Source organism: Anas acuta, chromosome 3, assembly GCF_963932015.1.
Source record: "Anas acuta chromosome 3, bAnaAcu1.1, whole genome shotgun sequence".
Taxonomy (NCBI): domain Eukaryota; kingdom Metazoa; phylum Chordata; class Aves; order Anseriformes; family Anatidae; genus Anas; species Anas acuta.
The window spans coordinates 31,440,855-31,463,223 of record NC_088981.1 but is presented as its reverse complement, the minus strand read 5'-3'; the positions used below and the strand labels follow the sequence as shown (position 1 = coordinate 31,463,223).

The 22,369-nt window shown below is 35.5% G+C and overlaps 1 protein-coding gene across 4 annotated transcripts in view; it reads left to right on the top strand.

The window, feature by feature from the left end:
* The window catches only part of STRN (striatin), a 69,201-nt gene that overhangs the window by 38,011 nt on the left and 8,821 nt on the right, over positions 1-22,369 (top strand). Inside the window, exons 8-18 of one of the 4 annotated variants that reach the window (XM_068676437.1) lie at positions 3,294-3,404; positions 5,622-5,708; positions 6,276-6,419; positions 9,008-9,144; positions 13,152-13,327; positions 14,309-14,356; positions 15,029-15,150; positions 16,108-16,275; positions 18,555-18,695; positions 20,861-20,965; positions 22,216-22,302. In XM_068676437.1, the coding sequence (XP_068532538.1) occupies positions 3,294-3,404; positions 5,622-5,708; positions 6,276-6,419; positions 9,008-9,144; positions 13,152-13,327; positions 14,309-14,356; positions 15,029-15,150; positions 16,108-16,275; positions 18,555-18,695; positions 20,861-20,965; positions 22,216-22,302 (1,326 nt within the window). Of the gene's footprint in view, positions 1-3,293; positions 3,405-5,621; positions 5,709-6,275; positions 6,420-9,007; positions 9,145-13,151; positions 13,328-14,308; positions 14,357-15,028; positions 15,151-16,107; positions 16,276-18,554; positions 18,696-20,857; positions 20,966-22,215; positions 22,303-22,369 lie in introns of all 4 variants that reach the window. The other 3 variants (XM_068676436.1, XM_068676438.1, XM_068676439.1) reach the window with 3 other exon arrangements.

Here is a 22,369-nt window from a genome sequence, read left to right as displayed (position 1 = left end):
TAATTTAGTATTCTCATTTTTCTTTATAGTGCTTTTAGGTAAGGATTCTTGGAAGTGTATGCTTCTAGTCATTTTATGTTTTTGTTTTTTTTTTTTCTTTTTAATAGTGGGGCAGATAGAATTTTAATTTTATGATTGGGATTGCAATGTATTTTTTCCAGTGGCCAGTTCTAATGAAAGGACTCTGATAAAGATGTATTTTATAATTCCAAATGTGAAAGGTATTTCATCTTCTTTTGCTTTTTCCCGCTTTGATGTAGCAAGTACCGTGAGTCATAAAGTCTGAATTAGTTGTACTTTAACTATGTCCTAGCAATTTGGGCAATACTATCTATTCTGTTGCTCAAATTTTCTTTTATAAGCTATTAAATTATATGTCTTCAAGCCCCTAGTCATAAAGCGAAATTTCACAAACTAGTCTCTTTGTCCTTGAAGGTCATGTCCTGCAGATGCCAGGATTCACTTTACCTTGACATAAATATTCCACATAAACCCACTGCACAGGGAAGGGAAGAAAGAAGAGAACTGATTAAGTATTTTGATGGGGAGTTGTTTCCTCATTCAGCTTCAGCATAAAGTTTTACATGTTAGTGGGGACAGATAACTATGGAAGATGAATGGGAAATAATTGAGCTTTATAATGGAACTGAAACCTTGACAGAAATCAGTCACATGAGCCAACAGCTCTAGACGTTGTATTTCACTGAAGTTACCAGCTCATAGTTAGACTCCAAATTATTGTTCAGTTGGTGCATTCTCTTTCCTGAGAGGATGTGTCTCAATATTTTTAGACAGACCAGTCAGTATTCTGTTCACCAATCAAATTTAGAAATGTTGATCTTTAAATCAAAAATAATTTTATTAGGTTATTCTGATGCTTCTTCTCTTTAACACTTTTCAGTGTTCATGTATCTATTTATGCTTGAAAAGTATACATACTTCTTGTGTCGGTGAAAAGTTAGTATGCTAACAGGAGCATTTTGGTTCTCAAATTCACACTTCTAGTTTATTTTTACTTTCATTGATGACAGCTGAGTACAAATGAGCAAAAGTCTAACATTAAAAAGAAATCGTGGAAAGTAGTAGTTCCATTTCTGGAAGTATTAAGGGTTTTCTTTGAATTACAGATGTTCATGTTTTTTAGTTATTTATATCTCACAACTTATGTCTTTCGTAATGATGGTATGTAAGAATGAGCTTCTTCGAGGAATTTCTGTTATGAATCACTTAGGTTAATTTGACCTTAGTGAAACTGTTAAATGTAGAGTAAAAGACAGATGCTGTGTGTAAAGGATAGAAGCAGAGAAAGTCCTTGTTTGGTTTTGGATTTTTAAGCATTACTGATAAGTTACAGTAACGTGTGGGACTTTTTTTACCTCTAAAGGTCCTCAGAAGCATTCAGTGGAATTTTAAATTTTAAAGCACTTGCACATAGTTAAGGATGTGCTTGTGAAGTTGAACAGAACCTGGGAGACATGCAGGAAGCATCCTAAAATAGTCTGTAGTTTTCTGGAGGCAATACTAGCTAGTATAAATCCATTTAAACAATTTCTTAGAGGAGAGCAAAAAATTTTGTCTAGCTGGGGAGGAAAAGCATGCTTAAAACTTTTAATCTGGTCCCAGAAAGGATTTTTTTTTTTTTTTCCCTCCAACATGACTTTCATGTACCTTATGATGTACCTTATGGAATTCCTCATCACCTAATTGTTGATCATTAGTGGTACTTAATTGGGTGTACATATTAAAAGGACATGACTTAGCCCACAGACTCTTTAAGAGTCTCTCACCAGTTTATTACTACTTTTCTACTTAATAGCTTCTGCAAAAAGGCTAATGCCTCAATACTTTGGGTCTTGAATTAATCCATCAATTGTATGTATAGGATCATGACTGGAGCCTTTTAAAGGCTGAGATAGTTCAAACTCCTGTTGTAAACTCCTGTTTCAAATTTGACTATCTCCAAGGTAAAATGTATTTTGTCCTTCTGTGGTGCAAGTCTGAACAGAGTCTGTCTTTTCTATGCTTATGAGGTATGTATAAGCAGCACTAAAGATGCTTCTTTTGACATCGCTGAACACATTGAGCAAACAGTTTTCTTGGATCCTCCTTGTACATCATCTGCTCCAGTCTTCTTAACCATCTTAGTGGCTCCCCTGGACTTGCTATACTATATGAATGCTATGTATTTAGTATCATATTTATCATGTGTCCTAGGGAAATAAATAGTGTGCAGGACCCAGCAGACAAGATGTAGTCTCACAAGTGCCAAATAAGGGGAATAATCACTTCTCTTACTCTGCTGGCTACCTTACAGTTCGTGAAATGTGGTATGCTTGTCTTTGCTACAAGAACAGGCTTCTGGCTCCTGTTCAGTTTGGTGTTGGCTGGCATCACTAGGTGTTCTTCTGCATAGTTACTTTCTAATTAGTCAGTCCCCAAAATAAACCAAAGCCTGTTTTTGTGTTGTCTGTCCAAATAACTCCTTCAGTTTATGATAGGTAGTGTTGTGCTTCCTCTGCAGATGTAATAACAACCTTTCTGCAAATTATTTTGAAGATAAGTTTATTAATGTTTATATTTTTAAAGGTCTAGAATATTTGATGTACAAACAAAACTTGGACTGCAAATAATTTTTAAATTAATTAAAAGCAATTTGGGAGAGAGGTTTCAAGAAAATAGGGATTTTTTTTGTCATTAGGCATGTTGACATGTTTTGTGTAGTTTTTTTCAAATATGAAAAATTCAGGCCTTCCCCTTTTTGTGAAATTTCATGGCTTTAGTGCTTTAGTATGTTCTTCAAAGCTTGGTGATGTGTACACTGTATTCCAAAAAGGTATAGTTGTGCTTCTGCTTTGTGTAAATGACAGCATATCACAAAGGTGATGAAATGAAAATTTGAAATGTAGTGATACAAAATCAGTGGTAATGTTATGTTGACCAGTAACAAACATGTAACTGTTGCTTCTAGGTGTAGTAGTTCTTTCCTTAGAGGACAGAAAAAGCTGAAAAAAAAATGTCCTGAATTATTGTAAAGTAAATGTTGCTTTCATTTTATGAACAGCTGTGTATCTGGTTGTAGTAATTAGACATAAAATTTTATGTCAGTTTCTTGTTAAGAAAATTCTGAGCAAATAAAAGTGGAATGGGAGTAGCAGTTTCATAGCTTTCACAAGCTTGGTGCTATTTCTGTCTGTTTAAAATAAGACAAATACAGCAGCTGTTACCTCCTTCAGTTGGAGGTCACTTGGTGACATTACTGAAAAAGGATGTTTCGTTTGTTTCACTTTGTTTAGAAAAGGAAGACCAGTGTCTCATGCCTGAAGCTTGGAATGTCGACCAGGGAGTAATAACCAAACTCAAGGAACAATACAAAAAGGAGCGCAAGGGGAAAAAGGGGGTGAAGAGTAAGTGGAAAACATTGCACCTTAAGATCATAAATCCTACATCTTTCACACCCTTAATTCTATCTCTCTTTCAATGTTTTCCTAAAATTACTTACTCTTTTACTTTGCTGCTCCTGACTGCTTTCCTATTCACCAGTTCTCAGGGGTTGAAATTAATGATATTCAATCAAGTTACCTGATAAGTAGTTGGATTAGATATAACTTCTTCCAACCACGTGTTGGATTAACTGAAAATTTGTGCTTGGAGAAGGGATTATACTTTTGTTATGCAGAAGCGTAAATTGTAAATTGCATTGGTTGAGTACTTCACACTTCAATATAGCAAATTTCAGAACCCTTTTTTAGCTGAAAACATGCCAGTTTCACAGGAAGATTTAAAGTCTGTTATGTAAATTAAGTAACAACAGAAACTTTCTTGAGTATCATACTAGATGACTGAAGGAAAAAACAGGTTAATTTCTACCCCTGTTTATACTTAACATTCACAACATGAAAGTCATACTGTCATCATAATTTGTTATGCAGGGCTCGAAATAGGAAGTAACTCTGACGATCCATTCATTTGTGAATGATGGGATTTATTTTTTGACTTTATCTGTGGAAATAATCTTTAAAAACATTGGGTATTTTTACCCAAATAAAAAAACTGTGATCAGTATCTGAAATACAGTTTCTAGCCCTGTATTGTAGTTTTTGATATGTTTCTTGAAACAGATCCATTTTATAAAACCAATATTTTTTATAAGTTAAACTTGAAACTTTCAGAACTCAGATGAAGTGTTTAAAATGAAGCACTGTATTTGCAGCTTTATTTCAAACATCTAGCCATACTGAGAATTCATGTTTAAATGACGTAAATTAGTAATATTGCATGTAGTCTGGTAGGAAATTGAGATATTTCTCCCTTTGTGGGAAGATGCTTATTAATACCAGTGATATTCTCACTTCCAAAGAAACATGCCTAATGATGCAAAAAGTCAGATCCTCGCATTATTGTTTGAGGCTGACTTGTTTTATTAGCTTTTGTATTGATGTGATGAGTCTCAGCAGTTGGTTATGTTGCTGAATTACTCAATCAAATATGCAAACTTTTTTTTTTTTTTAGAGTAAATCATTGCCGTACTCTAAATTCCTCAGGTGATATTTTTGTTATCTTTGGAATCATTTCAGTTACTGGAACTTGCAAGCCTGGCAAAGAAGTTGTGTTAGACAACTGAAATGTTCATGCTTCACAAAACTGATTCTAAATTTCTTTATGGTTAAGTTAGAGGTGGCATATATGACTACAGTGAAATTGATCTCTAACTTGCCTGTTATTTTTAAAATGCACAAACTTTGCTATGTAGCGTCAGAGTGAATAGTTGTAGGGTTAATTTAGCAGGAGTTATTTAATCAAACTAATGAAATTATATTATTTTTGGTAATGAAACTTAATATTTTTAATATGGATGTAGTTGTTACTGGAATTTGTTCTATACATTTATGAGAAAATTCCAGATGTAAGGCAGCAGCACTTGGTCATCCAGTGCTCCTTTTATAAGATAACTACTGCTTAGTACGTTTCCAGTACCTTTTAGATTGATTTGATTGGTTTGATCTTGGGAGAGCAAATGGTTTACTGCAGAACAGAATTAAGCATCTTTCCATGGACAAACAATTGTTGGATGGGAATCAGTGTAGAAGAATCGGGAAGAATCCCAGTCAGTTTTCAGCTATGTCTTATATTGCACGTAGTGAAGAAGAATGTGAGGAAGGAAGTCTGGAGAAAAAGAAGGGACTAAATATCTTGACATTAAGTTGTACAAAGCTTGTAACTATGACTGTAGTCTCATCATAAATCATGTTTAGGTGCTGAACTGCTACTAAATAAAATATTGTTGTTTTTATAAACTAGATACTATAGCAAAACAATCTTGCAAAATCCTACTTAATTTTTTCTCAATTAAATAATATTTTTGTGACAGACAAACACAATTCAGTTAATTTACTATCATTATGGCTAGGGTGGACAAAGTAGAGTTTGCAACTGCATTAGTAAACTTATGATTTTGCAAGGCTGTAGTAAACACTCCTGTGAAGTAATAACAGCAAACATATATTAGAGTACACTTCTGTGTTAAAGCTGCTTAAAAATAGCTGTATTATTTACTGGTCTAGGAAAAACCATAATGGACTATGGGTAAGACATTTTCCCATTCTTAATTAAACTTACAACAGGAAAAACTACCGAAGATATGTTTCAGCCTCAATCCTATATAAAACAGTCAAAACAGGGATGTGGGAAAATGATGGAGCAAAGCACAGGTAAGTGTCAAGAAGGGCATGGGTCTTCACCATATGTAGCTTCAGGAAGTAGGCCAGTGAATCCAGTTGCATTTTTATTTTAATGTAGCTATATTTTTTTAGATTATGTAGTTCCACAATCCTACACTCCTGCACAAATAAGTTAAAAATCATTATCTTGTCATAAGAATTTGCTGCACAAAGTACCTGATGCACAAATGTTAAAATATTCACAAATGTTATCAATTGCTTCGGAAAAGTAACTACTTTAATAATTATTGTTGCTGTGACTCAGTCGGAGGCATTCCTGAGCATTCCATGCAAATAGCAGTATGAGTTAATACAAGTGGGGAAAGTTGTGCATTTGCAATTCTCAGTTGCTTCTGTCGCTTTCTTTTCAAAAAATTCATTTCATGCTGGATGATTAGTTACTGCTGAAAATAGGTGCTCATTATTTTTCTACGTTAACATTTTAACGCAAGGTAGGATCCATTGTTGCATGTACTGCTGTACCATATCTGATATAAATAGCGTTGTTATGAATTATCCATAAACTATTTTTTTTTGTTTGTTTGTTTTTCTGGTTAGGGCCCAACAGGTCAAAGCTGCAAGATATGCTTGCAAACTTGAGAGATGTTGATGATCTCCCTTCATTACAGCCATCTGTTGCACCTTCTTCTAGGCCCAGTAGCTCAAGGCTCATTGAACATGAGATAAACAGGACAGATGAAGGTAAGTACTAAAAAGTTACATACACCTTTATAAAGGTAGATGGTTATAGTTAATTCTTAAAGAGTATCCTCTATGTAAGCATGTTATAAATGCTAATTCAGCATTATAAGTTCTGTCTAAATGCAACAGATGGCATTCCCATTCCTCCACTCCGGTCTTTACTAGGAAGGACAAGACAATTAAGAAAAGCCTTTGAACGTGATGGAAAAAACTTCTTTGGCATTTGAGGGCTTTGTACTATGGGGATCTTAAGTGATTTGCTTGTGTTCGTGCTCAGCTCTAGCAGACAGGTGTGGAACATACGTATAAGTATCTCTTTATAATTTGTGTGTGTGATAAGTATACGTGGGCATATGCACATACATGTTCTTTTTTTTTAATTCAAAGATAAAAGAGGCTCTGCAGGTAAACACAAATGCCTAGATATAGGTTTCGAATGCATGTGGTGATTGCACAGTAATATTGAATGATTTACAGCTTGCCAATATGTTAATTTCCACAAGGTGTTCCAAAAATTCAAAAAATTCTCATAGTGGCTTGATCCAAATATGGAAAACCATGCATTTTTGCAACATAGTGTGTAAGTTCCTTCATTAATATTACCTCTTTAAGTTGCTAAATCATGCATTTGGTTCAACATCTGAGTTGCTGTAATATGCAGCATAATAAATATATTAGGATATATAAGCTTCTAAAAGATTGTATCTTGCTCTTTATTTAAATGGTAAATGTGTCTTTAGAAAAATGAGCAAAACATGGTGTTGACTTAGCAGTCTTCCAGTGAGTGTGAAAAAGTAGGTCGGCCAAGTTATAATTAAGATGCATGAAAAGGCCTGCCGTGTGGCATAGTTAGTGAAGATCTCAGTAGTTCTGTTTCCTACATGCTCAGTGATTTTCTTTATGAAAGAAGTGGGTAACTTAGCAACACTTTGAGAAGTATAGGAATTTTTGGTTGAATGTTTCCTTTCCAACCCTCTCCCATGTATGGAGAGACGTATTTGCAGAGCTCTATTTTCATGTCCTTTCAGGATTGTGTTTTCTAATTCAGAGACTCAGATAGACTCTTAGGAAAGCAAGAGGACAGTTGACTATTACTGGTCTGAATTCAGTATTGCAAGCTTCTAGTTGCATATTCCTTTTGCAAATCTGAGACCAGCTGATATTTTTGGCATACGTGGTTTTTTTTAATTCTAGTAACTTTCCAGATTTGACATCCTGTATGTATTGGGTGTTGGGTGGAACGTTACCTCATAAAGTCAAATGAGAGAATGAGAGGCTGATAGTTTAGACTTCAGGGTGATGAAGGTAAGGGGTGTTTTGTAATTAAAAAGTAATAACTAAGAGACCTAATCAAACAGCAGAGCTGAAGGGTTCTTACTTGATTTTAAAGGATAATTGAAAGCAAACAGGACAATTTATAGAGGTGCATGTGTGGAATGGAAGGATCACGAAGATTGGGTTAGTTTTTGCTGGATGGTCTGGAGGGGAATTGAATGGAATCTGAACCTGATGCCTGTAGACAAGGAGGAAGCAACCTGAATAAATCAGGCTATTCACTGTAAGCCGTGGTTTGTTCAGTTTTAACTTAGTGTTGATGCTGCTAGACTAAATAAGGTGCTGAGAATGAGATGGTGTTTCCTTTTTTCTCCAATGGTATTTGAAAGGGCTTGTATTTACAATTGAACTTAAGGGGGGTGGTTTGATTGGGAAGTAATTTACTGAAAAAACCTTGTAATTTGAGGCATAAGGGAAAGTCTGTCATGTCCAGAAGACAGCACATTTTTACCTATTCAGCCCCCTTTTTGTGATCTGTAGTTTTGTAGAGTTGTTGTGGAGTGAAGTTCATGAAGGCATAGTTTCTTTCCAGTTGTATCATTTGATGCAGAGCCTTATATGAATTGTTTTCCTCTTAGCCTTTTATCCTTCCATTTCTAGTGAATCTACTTCTAGATACGTTCATGGGATGGTGAATGGAGCTCCTACAGGCATGCTATAGCAGCTGTAAACTATTAAGATTGCATACTGCTAGTAAAAACCCAGAATCAAATACTGACTGACTTTGGCAGTTACAGTAATTTTACAAGCAGCAGTGAATTCTCAGCTTCCAAACGTACTGCTAGGTGGTAGTGCATATAAACAAGCCTCGCTGTAGACATGCTTTTGAGTATGTGCAGATACAGTATTAAGAAGGAAGTCCAGCTGCTCCCACCAGCTCTTCTTGGGTACTTTTTTGCTGCTTCTACAGGTTCTGTTTGCATATTTTATAGGGGAGCTGGGGAAGGGCCTGAGCTTTTCTGTGTTACTTCGCATTATATATATGGGCGAATGGTAGCATACTCTTCCCTCCTGTGGCTAGTTACACTTACTGTCTTGAGTCATGCACACTTGAGAGTGTTCAGAGGATACCATTAATTGGTAAGTACAATGATACTCTTTAGAAATCTGTTTTTTTGGATCCTTTTATGTCTTTTTGCACTAAGCTACTTGAGATATGTTTAGTATTTCAGAACTGGCAAATATGCTTTTATAAATCAACATTTTGTAAACCCATGCTCATGGTTTGTTTTTTTTGTTGTTTTTTCTTGCAGTGGAAGCTTTAACATTCCCTCCTTCTTCAGGGAAGTCTTTCATTATGGGAACAGATGAAGCCCTTGAAAATGAACTGGGTCTTGGAGAACTGGCAGGCCTCACAGTAGCCAATGAGGCAGATTCACTGACTTATGATGTAAGTGGTTATTAATGGTGAGGCCATATCTATATTCAGTTTTGGGTCCCTCCACTTCAAGAGGACTGTGGAGAAATTGGAGGGTCTCCAGTGGCATGTGACTAATGAAGAAATGTTGAGGGAACTGGTCTTGTTTAGTTTGATGTAGAGGAATCTAAGGGGTGCTCTAATTACAGCCCTACAGGTGTTGGAAGGATGCTTACAAGGATGATAGAGCCAAGCTTCTCTGTAATGTCAGGTGTTAAAACAAGAGGAAACAGTAAAAAAAAATTATGGCATAAGGATTCAGATTAGACATAAGGGCAAAATATTTGCCCAGAGAAACTGTGGAATTTCTGTCCTTGAAGATGTTTAATACTTGGCTAGGGAGAGAGATTGCTGACCTTATCTGGTGTGGACAGTAGTCTCTTCTCAAATGGGAAGCTGCACCAGAGACTTTTAGCAAGTCACTGTGGCAAGCACTTCTGTGTCTGTGTGTGTAACATATGGCTTCCTTTTCTCTCAGTTTTTATCAAAAATCTTTCTTATGCTTTTTTGAACTTTTTGTGTATATTTCTGATTTCTTGGAAGGATTCTTACTCCTTTTGGTAAATCACAAAAGTGGTGATTAACTTTAAATTAGTCTTTAGGTTGCATTGCCCATCTCTCTCAAGGTTGAGTGGTTATAGATCAAATTTTTGAGTCTTGCATGTTGGGGAGGAAGCATGCCTTCAGTAATCTGACTCCAGTGACCACCATGTAGGATTTTACTGTCACAAATAAAATTGGAGATTTCAGAAATAACCTGCAGGTTCTTAGTTTGAAGCTCTACACTCGTATGTACTTGTAGAGCAGTACATTACATAGTTAATAAAAGTTTACATGTTTTGAGAGTGACGCTGTGGAGACATGCTCTACTACTGTATAAAGGTTCTGAGCATGTGACTCTGAACCGTCAGGACTGCAATGAAATAGAACATCTCTACTAGATTCGGTATCTTAGCATCATCTCCTAATTTGCTCTCAGATCTAAAGTTTTTTGTTAATGAATCCTAATTTTGTCTCCAAAAGGATGGTAAGATGACTTACAAATTTAATTTTTTTCTGGTTAAACCTTAAACTTAGATGCTGAGTTTTCTTTAAGTTCAGAGGACATGACACATGTAATCCATCTGTACAGGAGCTTAACGCTTTCAGTGGTTGACTTCATTGTTCAGGTGTCTGTGTAAACTGTAGTGTTTGTCTGGGTCTCCATACCTTGAACTAAGAGCTTTTATTTACAGAATCTATCATTCTTTATCTACCCACATCCCATCCTGCATGGTTGGGAGTGTTAACTGCTGTTTGTTCACTTGTTAAATCCTATGTTAAGTTTAGTGATCAGGATTCGTAGTTGTGCTTGCCTCACCCCTTATCTTTTCCAGTGCTGACAATAAAGGGGAAAAAAAGTGTTTGTGACGCTTTTTGCTCTTGTCACTGTACTCTTTATTAAAACAAAATGAATGATTAATTTTTCCCTTTCAAGTTTCCCTGAAAGCTTAGCTTACAAATAACATAATCTGCTTTTATTTTGGACTACTTCATATATTCTTTCAGCTGCCAAATGGGAATCAAGTAGGATTTAGTGGGATTAGTAGAAATTTAATAGTTTTTTTTTTCTGTGTGTGTGTGTTGGTTTTATATCACACGGAGAATGAAGTTGGAAGTTTTTGCATGGATCACTCTTTAAATTCATTTTCTCTCAAGAGCTGCAGACATATTCCTGTTTTCAGGCCCTTTCTTTTTGATGTCATTTTTACTGGATTTCTTTCTTAGAAAACATGGCAGTATTATGCTACTTCATATTACGGTTTAGGTTTTTCAAATTTTGCTTTGGTTGGTAGTAAATTAAAGACCGTTTTTCAATTAGTAATGTAGTTTATTAAAATAATACTTAAAAGAGAAAATTTTCCTTTTGTGGATAACAAGGTGAAACTTCTCAGATTACTAACTAGTACTGTTTATCTTTTTTTCCCTAAAATATTGCACATTGTTGTCTTAACAAATGTTTACTTCAGTTGGTTCTTATTTATTTTCTTTCTGGTTTTCTGGGCAGATAAAAGAAGCTTCATCAAATTGTAACAGACTGAGCACTGTAGCTTAGAGTATCTGAGCTGCAAAATTATTACGCATAGTTAGACACAGCCATTACAGTTACAAGTAAAAGCAAATCAGGTGCTAATTTTTGCGGTCGACCACCCCCCACATCCCAAGAACTGCTATTCAAATCTCAGTTTGCCTCACTGTTGTGTTTTAGTGGAGAGAGAGAAAAGGATGCTAGCTGCCTTGCTCGTAACCCAGCTTGCAGCTCTTGCGAGTCCCGTTTGTCTCCACCTCTGCTGCTGGTCCGCTGGCTGGGATTGCCCTCCATCTACTTCCCAATTTTTAATCATAATCATCTTGTACTCTTTTGGAAGAGCATCTTTGAATGAATGAGAAACAAATCAGGGATACTATTCTGTCAGAACTGGCATGTCGTGTTAGGTGACTGAGGTGTCTGTGTGGCTGTAACAGACATGACACAGGACCTGTGCTTCTGGTACAGCAGCTGGAGATCAGGTTCTGTTCCCTCCATCACCTAAATAGGTGCTAGATGCCTGTCTTTAGGCAACCAAATTCCACTCTGGCCATCTGTGAATACTCTGTGTGTTGTACCCTTTTTGCTGAGACTTTCTTGGCCAGTCTCCAGAAAAACTGACAGAGCTAACTGTGCAGTCCTGCCCCATCCTTGCTCTGGCTCCAGCATTTGCCTGTTCCCTCTGAGCCAACTGAACTCTGTAGACTGGCAAAGAAACTGAGCTGTCTCACTGAGCAGACAGTGCATAATTACTAAAAAACATGATGAAACAAAGCCTGCTGTTTGCTGTGCCTCCTTTCTCATCGTTTAAAATCTATGGAACCTCGTAAGTGAAGCACAGTTTTTATTAATAAAGCCAGATATATAAAAAAAAAAAAAAGGCACTTTTGTTCTTAAACCTTTTTGTGTGTGTTCTTTGACATTCTCAAAATGTCTCTAGATAGTCATCTCTTTCTTGGAGTTAATGAAACTCAATTATTTGGGATTATCCATAGCTTTTTTTGTAATGAAATCATCAATATCTGAGTCACAGTTGTTTATGTCAATGTTTTATTAATGGACCGTTTCCAGTGGTTATGGCAAGGTAAATTTAATCATGGCAGTATTGATTGACAAAATCATAAAAGTCCATTTGGCATTTTTCATCAACGTTGGTTCGGAGGAGCAGTGTTGAAGTAGCTGTTAATTTATTTTTTTTTAAAGGACTTTCTTTTTGAATCTGGTGGCATTTGTTCCTCAGTAATTGTGTATATGATAGCTTAGTGCTTGCCAGTTATATACTTAGTATGTAGCTGAGGTTTTCTTTGTTGTTGTTTGTTTTTATTGTTTTTTTTTGTTTTTTTTTTTCCCCTTCTTCTGGCACAGTTTACTTGTCTGGCATTATCAGAAGCTTGTGTTGCCTTAGATGAGTAAGTTTGATGGTGTTCATTGCTGCACTGCAAAGACATTTCTATGTTTCTATTAGATCTTTACTTTAGAGATGCTATGTTGATGGTACCTGCAATATTTAGGGACCATAGCCTGCTTGATTCAAGCCCAGTGTTAATGAATGAGCCAGTAGACTTTCAAATACTAAATCAAGTTTACAAGAGTATCAGGCAGAAAAGTACTTTTCAGCTTTTCAATCATGTAACTTAATAGATGTGGAGTATTTCATTTGCATAGAGTGCATTGCTGCAGATGTATACTTGTTGCCTGTGTGGAATACATCTACCTTCATACTTGTTTTAAGTAGTCTAATCAGTTTTAAATGGACTGTTGCTCAAGAAAAGGTTGTTATGAAAAATAGGCAAGGTAATTTGACAACTGAAAATGTCAAACCAAAGTTCTGATTTTCACTCCTTATGCCTTCCAGATTAATTGTGAATTTGCTTTTTTTCTCTTTTTTTTTTTTTTAAATCATAATTATTAGATAGCAAACAATAAGGATGCATTGAGAAAGACTTGGAACCCCAAATTCACATTAAGAAGCCACTTTGATGGAATAAGAGGTCTGGCTTTTCATCCGGTTGAACCAGTGTTAATAACAGCTTCAGAGGACCATACATTGAAAATGTGGAATTTACAAAAAACAGCCCCAGCAAAAAAGTAAGATTTTTTGTTTTGTTCCATTAAGACATTTTTACTTATATAAATGGAGCTTCATCTGGGAGCTAATGGGAATTTTTTCTTCAATTTAAGAATAGGAAAACAAACTCTTAGAGAATTATGGAGATTTTTAAAGAGCACCAGAAGAAATCTACACATGTTCATTAATGTTTTTTTTTTTTTTGAAAATGGAAACTACTCACCTTTTTTATATTTTCTGTGTAGATATCCTTGCAAATTAATTTACTAGTGAAGATATTTGGATGCAGCCTTGTTAGTGTGCTTGCATCTGTATATAAATACACACGTACACTATATAAGCTTACATAGACACACACACACACGCATATATGCATATATCTGTGTACAGAATTAGGCATTGATGGAGTTGTTGCTAGGTTTGCTTGAACAGTCTCTTTCATGTTGCTGTGGCCGTGACGAAACAAGCAAATTTTTAGCAGGGCTAACACTGAGGGAGTAGTACATGATACCTTTCAGGAAGCTTAGGCAAAGCCTATGGTTTTCCTAAAGTCTGTGATGACAAACTCCTGATTGGTAAAGACCTGAGCAGTAGTTAAAGTGATTTGTAACTGCATTACAGCTTTGGTGTAAAAGCGAAGTGTCATAAACCTCTTTCATCAGATAGGGAGTAGGAACACAATGATATATTCCTACTGATACTGATAAGCCTCCACTACTTCCCCACTTTTGATGCACCTGCTGGTTTGATTGGTGTGTGAGAGATCTTGAACTCTCAACCTTGCAAGTCTTTAAATAAACAAATAACCAAAAATCCTATCATATTTTGAAAGAATGCAAATAATTACTAGATACAGAAAAAAATCATGTTAGGAGAAGGAGTTTTGGGGGAGACTTCAAAAGAGGTAGCACTGATTTTAAGAATTTAGCATTTTTGGATGATTTTTGTAAAGCACTGTTTAAGGTCGTATACATGTTAACATTTTCTTGTACCTCCTTTAGGAGTGCTTCTCTTGATGTAGAGCCAATATATACCTTCAGAGCACATAAGTGAGTATTTGCTAAGAATGTTATCGTATTTTCAGAAATAGAATATTTTTGAACAGAGAATTTTTAAAAATTCCTGACGTCAACTACTAGTGCTTCTAGTAGTGCCTTCATGTAGTGCTTCTAGTTCCCATGTTATGTAAAACACCTGCATATGTTCATTTCCTTTCTGCATAGATCTTTTTGTCTGACACTAAGTAGAGCACAGTTTTATAAAGAAAACCATAAAAAGTATACAGTTCAAATTCAACTAAGTTTTCTTTTCATCATCGTATCTCCTGACTTTTTGTTGGGTACGTGTATATATAGAATGAAGCTGTTCCCAGTGAATTAAAATCTACCAAATCATTTTTATGAAGAAGCCCGTAATTTTTTAAAAGGGAAAAAGTTACTTAAGTGAAATAACAAAGCCTGTAGTTTCAAAGTGTAAGACATATCATATTTCATGTTCATAATGACTAAATTGTTCTGACCGTAGTTATGTTACCAAATATTGTGGAGGTTTTCTTGTGGGAAGTGTTGTAGCATATGATCTGAGAATGCAGAATTTCTGTTGCAAACGGTGCAGCAAATTTATTGCATTTTTTTGTGGAAATTTGAGGATTTGATTGACATTGTTCATCACTTAATGAAAATGTTAATAGTCAACTTGTTGGGGGTTGGGGTTTCTTCCAGTGGACCAGTGCTTTGTGTGGTGATGAGCAGTAACGGTGAACAGTGTTACAGTGGTGGAACCGACGGCCTCATCCATGGCTGGAATACAACCAACCCGAACATCGACCCCTATGACTCTTATGGTATGTTGTTGTCAGCAACACCAACAAATGATACATCTAGTGACATTAATGTTAAGTGGTTAAAATAGTATAATAGGTATGTAATACTTCTTGGAAAATTTAAAAGAGTAAATTGAATATTGGCTTCAATTGCTTTAAGTAAATTTTTGTTTTAATACTGATTATTTGTTGATGAGAAGATGTAGAGCTTAGGGATATGGTTTAGTGGGGACTGTTAGCATTAGGTGAGAGGTTGGACTCGATGATCTTGAGGTCTCTTCCAACCTAGAAATTCTGTGATTCTGTGATTCTGTGATTTTCATAGAAGTGCTTTGGTCTCTTCACAATTTTGATAAACAGCTGGGTTGAAAAAGTATAAGGTTAAACCAAATACTCGGCAAGTGCAGGAAATGTGTATTTTAATGTCCTTTTCTTTGACAAATCTCTGTGCATTTGAGATAAGAAGAGGTTGTCTAGTCTGAGACCAAAGCTGTTAATGTTTTCTGTGAACTGATAAAAAGACCTAGTTCAGTAAGGTTTACCAGATCTGAATGGGTCTCAGCCTTGTGTCTGGGTTTTAAAACATTCTTCACTTCAGATATGCTTGGCCTCAAAGTTGTATTTTGAAGAAAAAAAAAAAAAAGACTAATATGCCATTAATGGTTGCTAGAGAGAGTATTATGAAATGGAAGTCTGTTTTCCAAACTTTGATACTGTCCTTTCTGCTTAAACTTTGATTTATTCCATTAGTTACAAACCAAATACCATGTATGCTGATGAAATTCAAGTATCTTCATCCCAGAATAATTGAAACTATTATGTTGGCATGATCTGGTTATGTTGGTGTGTTTTTTTTTGTTTTGTTTTGTTTTATGGACTAGCTTGTTGAGGCTGGTCCATAAGCACACAGACCAAGATACAAATATTGAGTTAATGCAATCTTTGTTCTGAAATGTTTCGTTTGTCTTTTGTTCACAGATCCTACTGTTCTAAGAGGTGCTTTTGTAGGCCACACAGATGCAGTGTGGGGTCTGGTTTACAGTGGCACACACCAGCGTTTGCTGTCCTGTTCAGCAGACGGCACTATACGTTTATGGAAAACTACAGAAATTGCTCCAGCTCTCAATATATTTAATGATAATCAAGGTACAGAAAAGTGCCCTAACTTAAAGTTCATTACCGCTATTCAGAATGTCATAGTTTTGGCTATTGAGTAGAAATCTTTCTTGTTTTTTTTACTGGATTTTGGGTGTTTTTGTGGGGTGGTAAATTTTGAGTCTCTTCTCCTTTGACACCAGCTAATATCGATACCTACACACAGGGGGATGCACACATTTAAAAATTACTGCAGGTTGTCTGCTGGTGTTACTAGATCCATGGAATATAATGCATCCACTACATAATTGATATTCAGACTGAGCTTCCATTAGGCCTTTGCTTCTGGTTTGGCCAGAATAAAAATCCCTTATTGCCAGAGCAATTTGGAATAGTCAGTGCTTAGGCTTAGGGCAGTGGCCTAGTACCTTTCTAGGTGAGGTTCCTTGTTGCACTGACAAGGAAATAGAATTGCCAGATTGCAATTGATTTTCTAGTTTGTGCATTAAATAAAAAGCAATAATCTAGTCACCCTAAGTGCTGCTTATTGGAAAAAAATTAGTCCTTAGGATTTAGTTGCTAAAATATGATGCACAGACCAAAATCCTGTTCTTTAGAGACTAACTTCTTGGAGTTGCTGTTTCAGTAAACGCTCTAGAAGGAGTCACTTGACATTGACTTGACATTGTCTTAAGAACCATTTTACACCTAATGCTTCTAAAGGTAACTCACAAACCAAGGCAGTTCTTTGGTTCTTACGAAAAACTTCGAGGCAAAATAAACTTTGGCAGAACTGAACAGACTTTCTGAACTATGGTGTAAAGCTGATCAGTTCTGTCGTTACTTGCTAGTTTAAATAGACTGAGCAAAATAGAAACAGTTCTGGCAAAACTATGTTTCCAAAAGTCTGCAGGGTTCTGTCAGAACTGTAACTGCTTCACTTCCAGCTTGCCTACCTCTCTACTTTGAAGATTTCCTGGAAGATTTTTTGGTTTTGATTTTAAAAAAAAAAAAAAAAAAAAAAAAGTTATTAAATTAATGAGGGGCAAATGGGAAAGGATAGTTTTGACTCACAGAGTTAATCAGTATTTTTTTATATTCTAAACTGTGATTAAAACTCAGACGTGAAATTCAAAGGTTCTTCTTTGAAACAGAATTTTGCCTATGGCTTACTAAAAACTTGAACAAACTCTCTAAAATATTCAGCAGTCATCCCTCAAATCCTTTAGATTAACCATTGCGGGCTTATCAGGAAGCTGCAGGTAAGCAGGCATTGCAGTGATAGAAAAGGTCACTTCAAAACAGTACAGGTTTCATCTTCATGACTGTCTTTTTTGGCTTTACTGTGGTATCTATAGTGACTTAACATTTCTGAGCACACAGTGCATGCAAGATGTTTCTCCCATGAGCGAGGTGATGACACTCCTGCATTATCTGGATCAATGGACATAGGTTACTTAACTTGGGTATCTCACTATATACCTCTCTTCCTTCTCCTGACATCTGTTGGAACTGATAATCTTCCTTCACATAGTTGATAGAGACCAGTACATGTGAGGAGAGAAATTTTAAGGGTTATTTCTTATACCCAAGATCTGCTCATCTGACCTTCTGTCCAGTAGTGCTCAGGTATCCATGGTGTAAAGACATTGGGTGTGTGTGTGTGTGTGTATATATATATGTGTGTGTGTGTATGTGTATATATATATGTATATATATATATATATCATAATAGGCACAATGGAAAAAGTTCTGAGTTCTGTGATATGAGCTGAAAAATGTATTTATGTAACTTTCCATGCTGTTAGTGTCAGCAGATAAAATTTAGATCTGGAAACATTTTTTTTTTTTTTTTTTTAATGTCTGAAGTCCAGGTTAATAACAACTTAAAATTGTCTGTCTTGTAAATGATTTTTCCACTTTGATATCATGTCCTTAAACTGGAGGTTAGGTTGAAAATTTTTCTCAGAGTTAAGGGAAGAAAAAGGACAGGGAGCTGGAGAGAGTGAAGGTTCCTATTGCCAGTAGATTTCTGTCTAGCCCCAGTTCCAGACAGAGCATCTTAGTGAAGAATTGTTCATATGCATACCAGAAAAATAGGATTAAAGAAGTGATCATTCGGGGCAATCTGTTTAGATTGGTATATAGTGTAGTTTGTAACTACAGTAAAAGAAATGTAACATTGTAACAATGTAACATAATGTAGTTTGTAAAATAAATGTAACATTTCTTTTCATATCCATGACCCTTTAAATGTCAAAGTGCTTAGTGTTCTTTTATCTTTTTTAACAGTCAAATCTTACAAAAATAATCTCTACATTATTTTCTAGAAATGGGAATTCCTTCATCAGTAGATCTCGTGAGCAGTGACCCAAGCCTGATGGTAGCATCATTTAACACTGGACACACTAGCATTTTTAACATGGAGACACGACAACGAATTCTTACCTTGGAGTCTGGAGTAGATACTAGTATGTATCCAAAAAAAAAAAATATATTGCTTAAGATCAAATCAGATGCTATTAATGTTTTTTTTTCAGTGTTTTCAAGCAATCAGTCAGATGACTTGTTATGATATGTTATTATTTGTCAGATAACAAGTTAGGATAACTTGAAGCATTAATTATGTTAAATACTGTATTTTAAGGTGTATCAGTAAGTTGTTATTACTATACCTGAGTGCGTGGGCATTTCAGTAGCAGAAGAGTGAATATAATTTTGAAAGAAGGTAGAAGAAACAACTGCAAACACTCTAAAATATCCTTCGAGGAATAGCGATGGAAGGAAAAGCATAGATTTCCCAGGCTTCTTTAATAGAGCCCAATGATCTTGTCAGCTTCAGGATTTTCTATTCTCTCTTTAGTCCAAAATTGCAAGGTAGAGGTAATACCAGGCAAATCTAAAGTTGAATTTATTAAAAATTTGGGAGCGTGTGAGGGACTTCCCTTATATTTTTTGTCAGAGCTATCACTTTTCTAAGTTTTGTATAGACATCCGACTCATTTGCAGTTGGTCTTTCTTTGAAGTTTTCACCATAGGAGATGAACTCTCCAGTGAAAGAGTATTCAAAGTCCTACATAATGCTTTGGATTATGGCAGTGGCCAATATCACATGCTCTGGAGGAAACTGTAATTAGCCTGCTATCAATAAATTTTATCCTGGCATTAGGAATGAGACCATAATGAGCTGAAGCCTGAAGTTTCATATTCAGGCCAAAATAGTAAACTGATAACAACATAAATGCTCAATCTTTCTTAAAATTTTGATAACTTTCTTTTTTTGTAGTCCAGTATCTTTTGTTTCTGTCTGAAAAAGTAGTCCTGAATCACCTATCTCTATTCAGTGAAGTTTTCTTCTTGCCATTTGTTTTCACTTCCTCCTCATTACTGTTATTTAGGAGTATTCCTTTTTAAAAAGGAAGACCATGGTATAACCAGCAGTCTCTGTTTAGTGTTTTCAGTTACATAACAGTACTATAATACTTATGTATATTAAAAAACACAAACAAACTTGTACAAGAACAAATTGAACGATGCAAGAGGAGAATGAATCACCTGAAATGCCCTACCACCACCATATAGGGAATCTGCTGTTCAGTGAGGGCCTCATTCTGTTTAGCATTTTATAAATTAAGGAAAACTGGCTGTGATGCAGTCTCATGCTTTTAATAACTTGTAGGGGTGTTTATTAATAAAAATGTTTTTGCCTCAGTTAACACTTTTGATAATTCTTAAGTGTCCTATGGAAGGTTCAGATCCTATAGTCTTTTATTTTGTTTATAAGATTTTGATTAGCTGATCTGACTGTTCTTGGCAGCAGGTTAACTGGATACAGTCAACTCCTCCAGGGAAAAAAACATAACTGTGTTTTGATAATTTGTGGAATGGCTGTGTTTTGCCTAGTAGTCTGACCCTCTTTAAGACCACTCTTGTAGTAGTCTGTGTGTCACATCAATGCCTAGGTTTCCAGTCAAAAAATGAACCACCAAAATATCTTTCTTTACTTTAATTTCCCAGTTCCTCTGTGTGTGTATAAATATAAAATAATGATGTTGCAAGATTCTTGAATGCTAGGAAAATGATTCTCACAAATAGCCGGGTATGCTTTTCTTCAATTAGAATTTTAATCAGCATGTATCAAATGCTGGTAGATGGGTATTGTTCTGTGGGGATGAGAGCAAGGGGTCCTGTTTGCTTTGAAACATACAGCCAATTATGTTAATTTTTCCCGTACTGCCTGTTTGCTATGGAAAAAGTTTATCTGGACAAGAGGAGGAATGTGGAGGTGGGAAATGCAAAAATAGTATTTTCATTCATTTCTTGGTTCCCTGTCTTACTTGATGCACCTATCTTAAACTATAGCAAGAAGTTAGACTGTGCCTATTTGTATTTACACTCATTTGTAAAGTTAGTTTACGTCTCTATGTGTTCATAATTTGGAAAGAATAAAAAAGTTTTTAGAGTTTTTAAGAGTTTTTAGAGTAAAACAGTTTATGTAAGGTTTTCGGTTGAGTTTCCATCACATTAGGGAAAAAATTGTATTGCAGATAAGATTGATTACTTATTTTTTAGTAGCAATCTTTCAAAGCACTTGGCAATTTACATGTGTTGATAAGTATGTTTTTTTTCTTAGCAGTCAGTTCCTCCTGTCAGATAAATAGAGTCATCAGTCATCCAACTCTTCCAATTAGTATCACGGCTCACGAAGACAGACACATCAAATTCTATGACAACAATACAGGTATGCATATCTTTGGCAGGACTTAGTCATAGTAGTTGTAGGACATAACAAAAATTTCATTATGGTTAATATTATTCAAACAAATGCTGAGGGATACAAAGAACTGAATATTCCCTGAAAAAGAAATTGTCTTTTCATTGTTAGAGCCCCGAAATTACCAGTCTATATAAAAAGGTATTGGGTAATTAGCATGAAGAGAAGCTTCTTTTTAGTTTGCATGTCCTTATGTTCATTGTGCGTACCTGAATTCTTTTGATTTGAGGGCAGGAAGCTTGGGCACTTCCTTAGTTCTTTAAAGATCTCTGCTTAATGGTTTCCTTACAGGGCATCATTCTCAATTTGACATACTGTATTTCTCCAAATCTCTTCTGCAGAAACAGCTGGACACTTACAGTGTGTTTTCTAATTTGTAGTGAGAGTTGCACTAAGATGTGTAATTAAAAATGCTGTGACTTTAAAGGAATTTTTGGTAGGAATAGTAGTATTAAATTGTTATTCTTACCGTGAATCTTGTGAATTGTTATTCTGACTGTGATAATCTTTAGCCTGTGACTTCTTTGTTTCCAGGTCACACTGCCCTAAAAGTTAAAGTGAGATTTTTCAATATTTTTGTTGATTATAAGTTAGCTACTCCCCCCATGTGTGTTAAATAAGAAGAGGTCAAAGCACCCAAGGGAAGCTGAGAAAAAAGCTGAAAATAGATGATTTGTTCAATGATATAGTTCTGTAATGTACAGTAGAGGAAACACTGAGCTTTTCATATTATTTTTGATTTTCAGCAGCTTAGAAAATATATTTGACCCATGTTTTCTTATTTTTCATATCAAATCATTGCTATAACCATAATAATACGCTGTAATAGAACATTAATTCCCTCTGGGTTCATTAAAATTATCCCATATTCTTATTTAGTTTATTTCACTGTTTATCACTATATTCAGCCCCTGTCCTTCCAAGTCAAAATCTTACTGCTGGACTCGCTTAAGTCACTTCATGTGCAGATACTTAATGTGCACAGGGATTGTAGCATCAAGGCGGTTTTGCCCACACAAAACGAAGGGCTAGCAAAGTTTGTGGTATTGGTTCTGCATCTTTCCTGAGACTGTAAACATTAAAAGAATGGCAGCTTCATATTTTTTCCTGATTCAGTCATGGGAGAAAATAATGTATTATTAAACAGACTGTGTTTAAGCAGTGAATATGAGTATCAGTGAATTCCAGAAAAATAACCTAAATCTTTTCTTTCAAAGGCAAACTGATCCACTCCATGGTAGCTCACTTAGATGCGGTTACAAGTTTAGCTGTTGATCCTAATGGCTTGTACTTGATGTCCGGCAGTAAGTACATGAAATTTCATTTTCCTTTTCTCACAGTGGTGGCAAAAATGAGACTTATAAAGAAAAC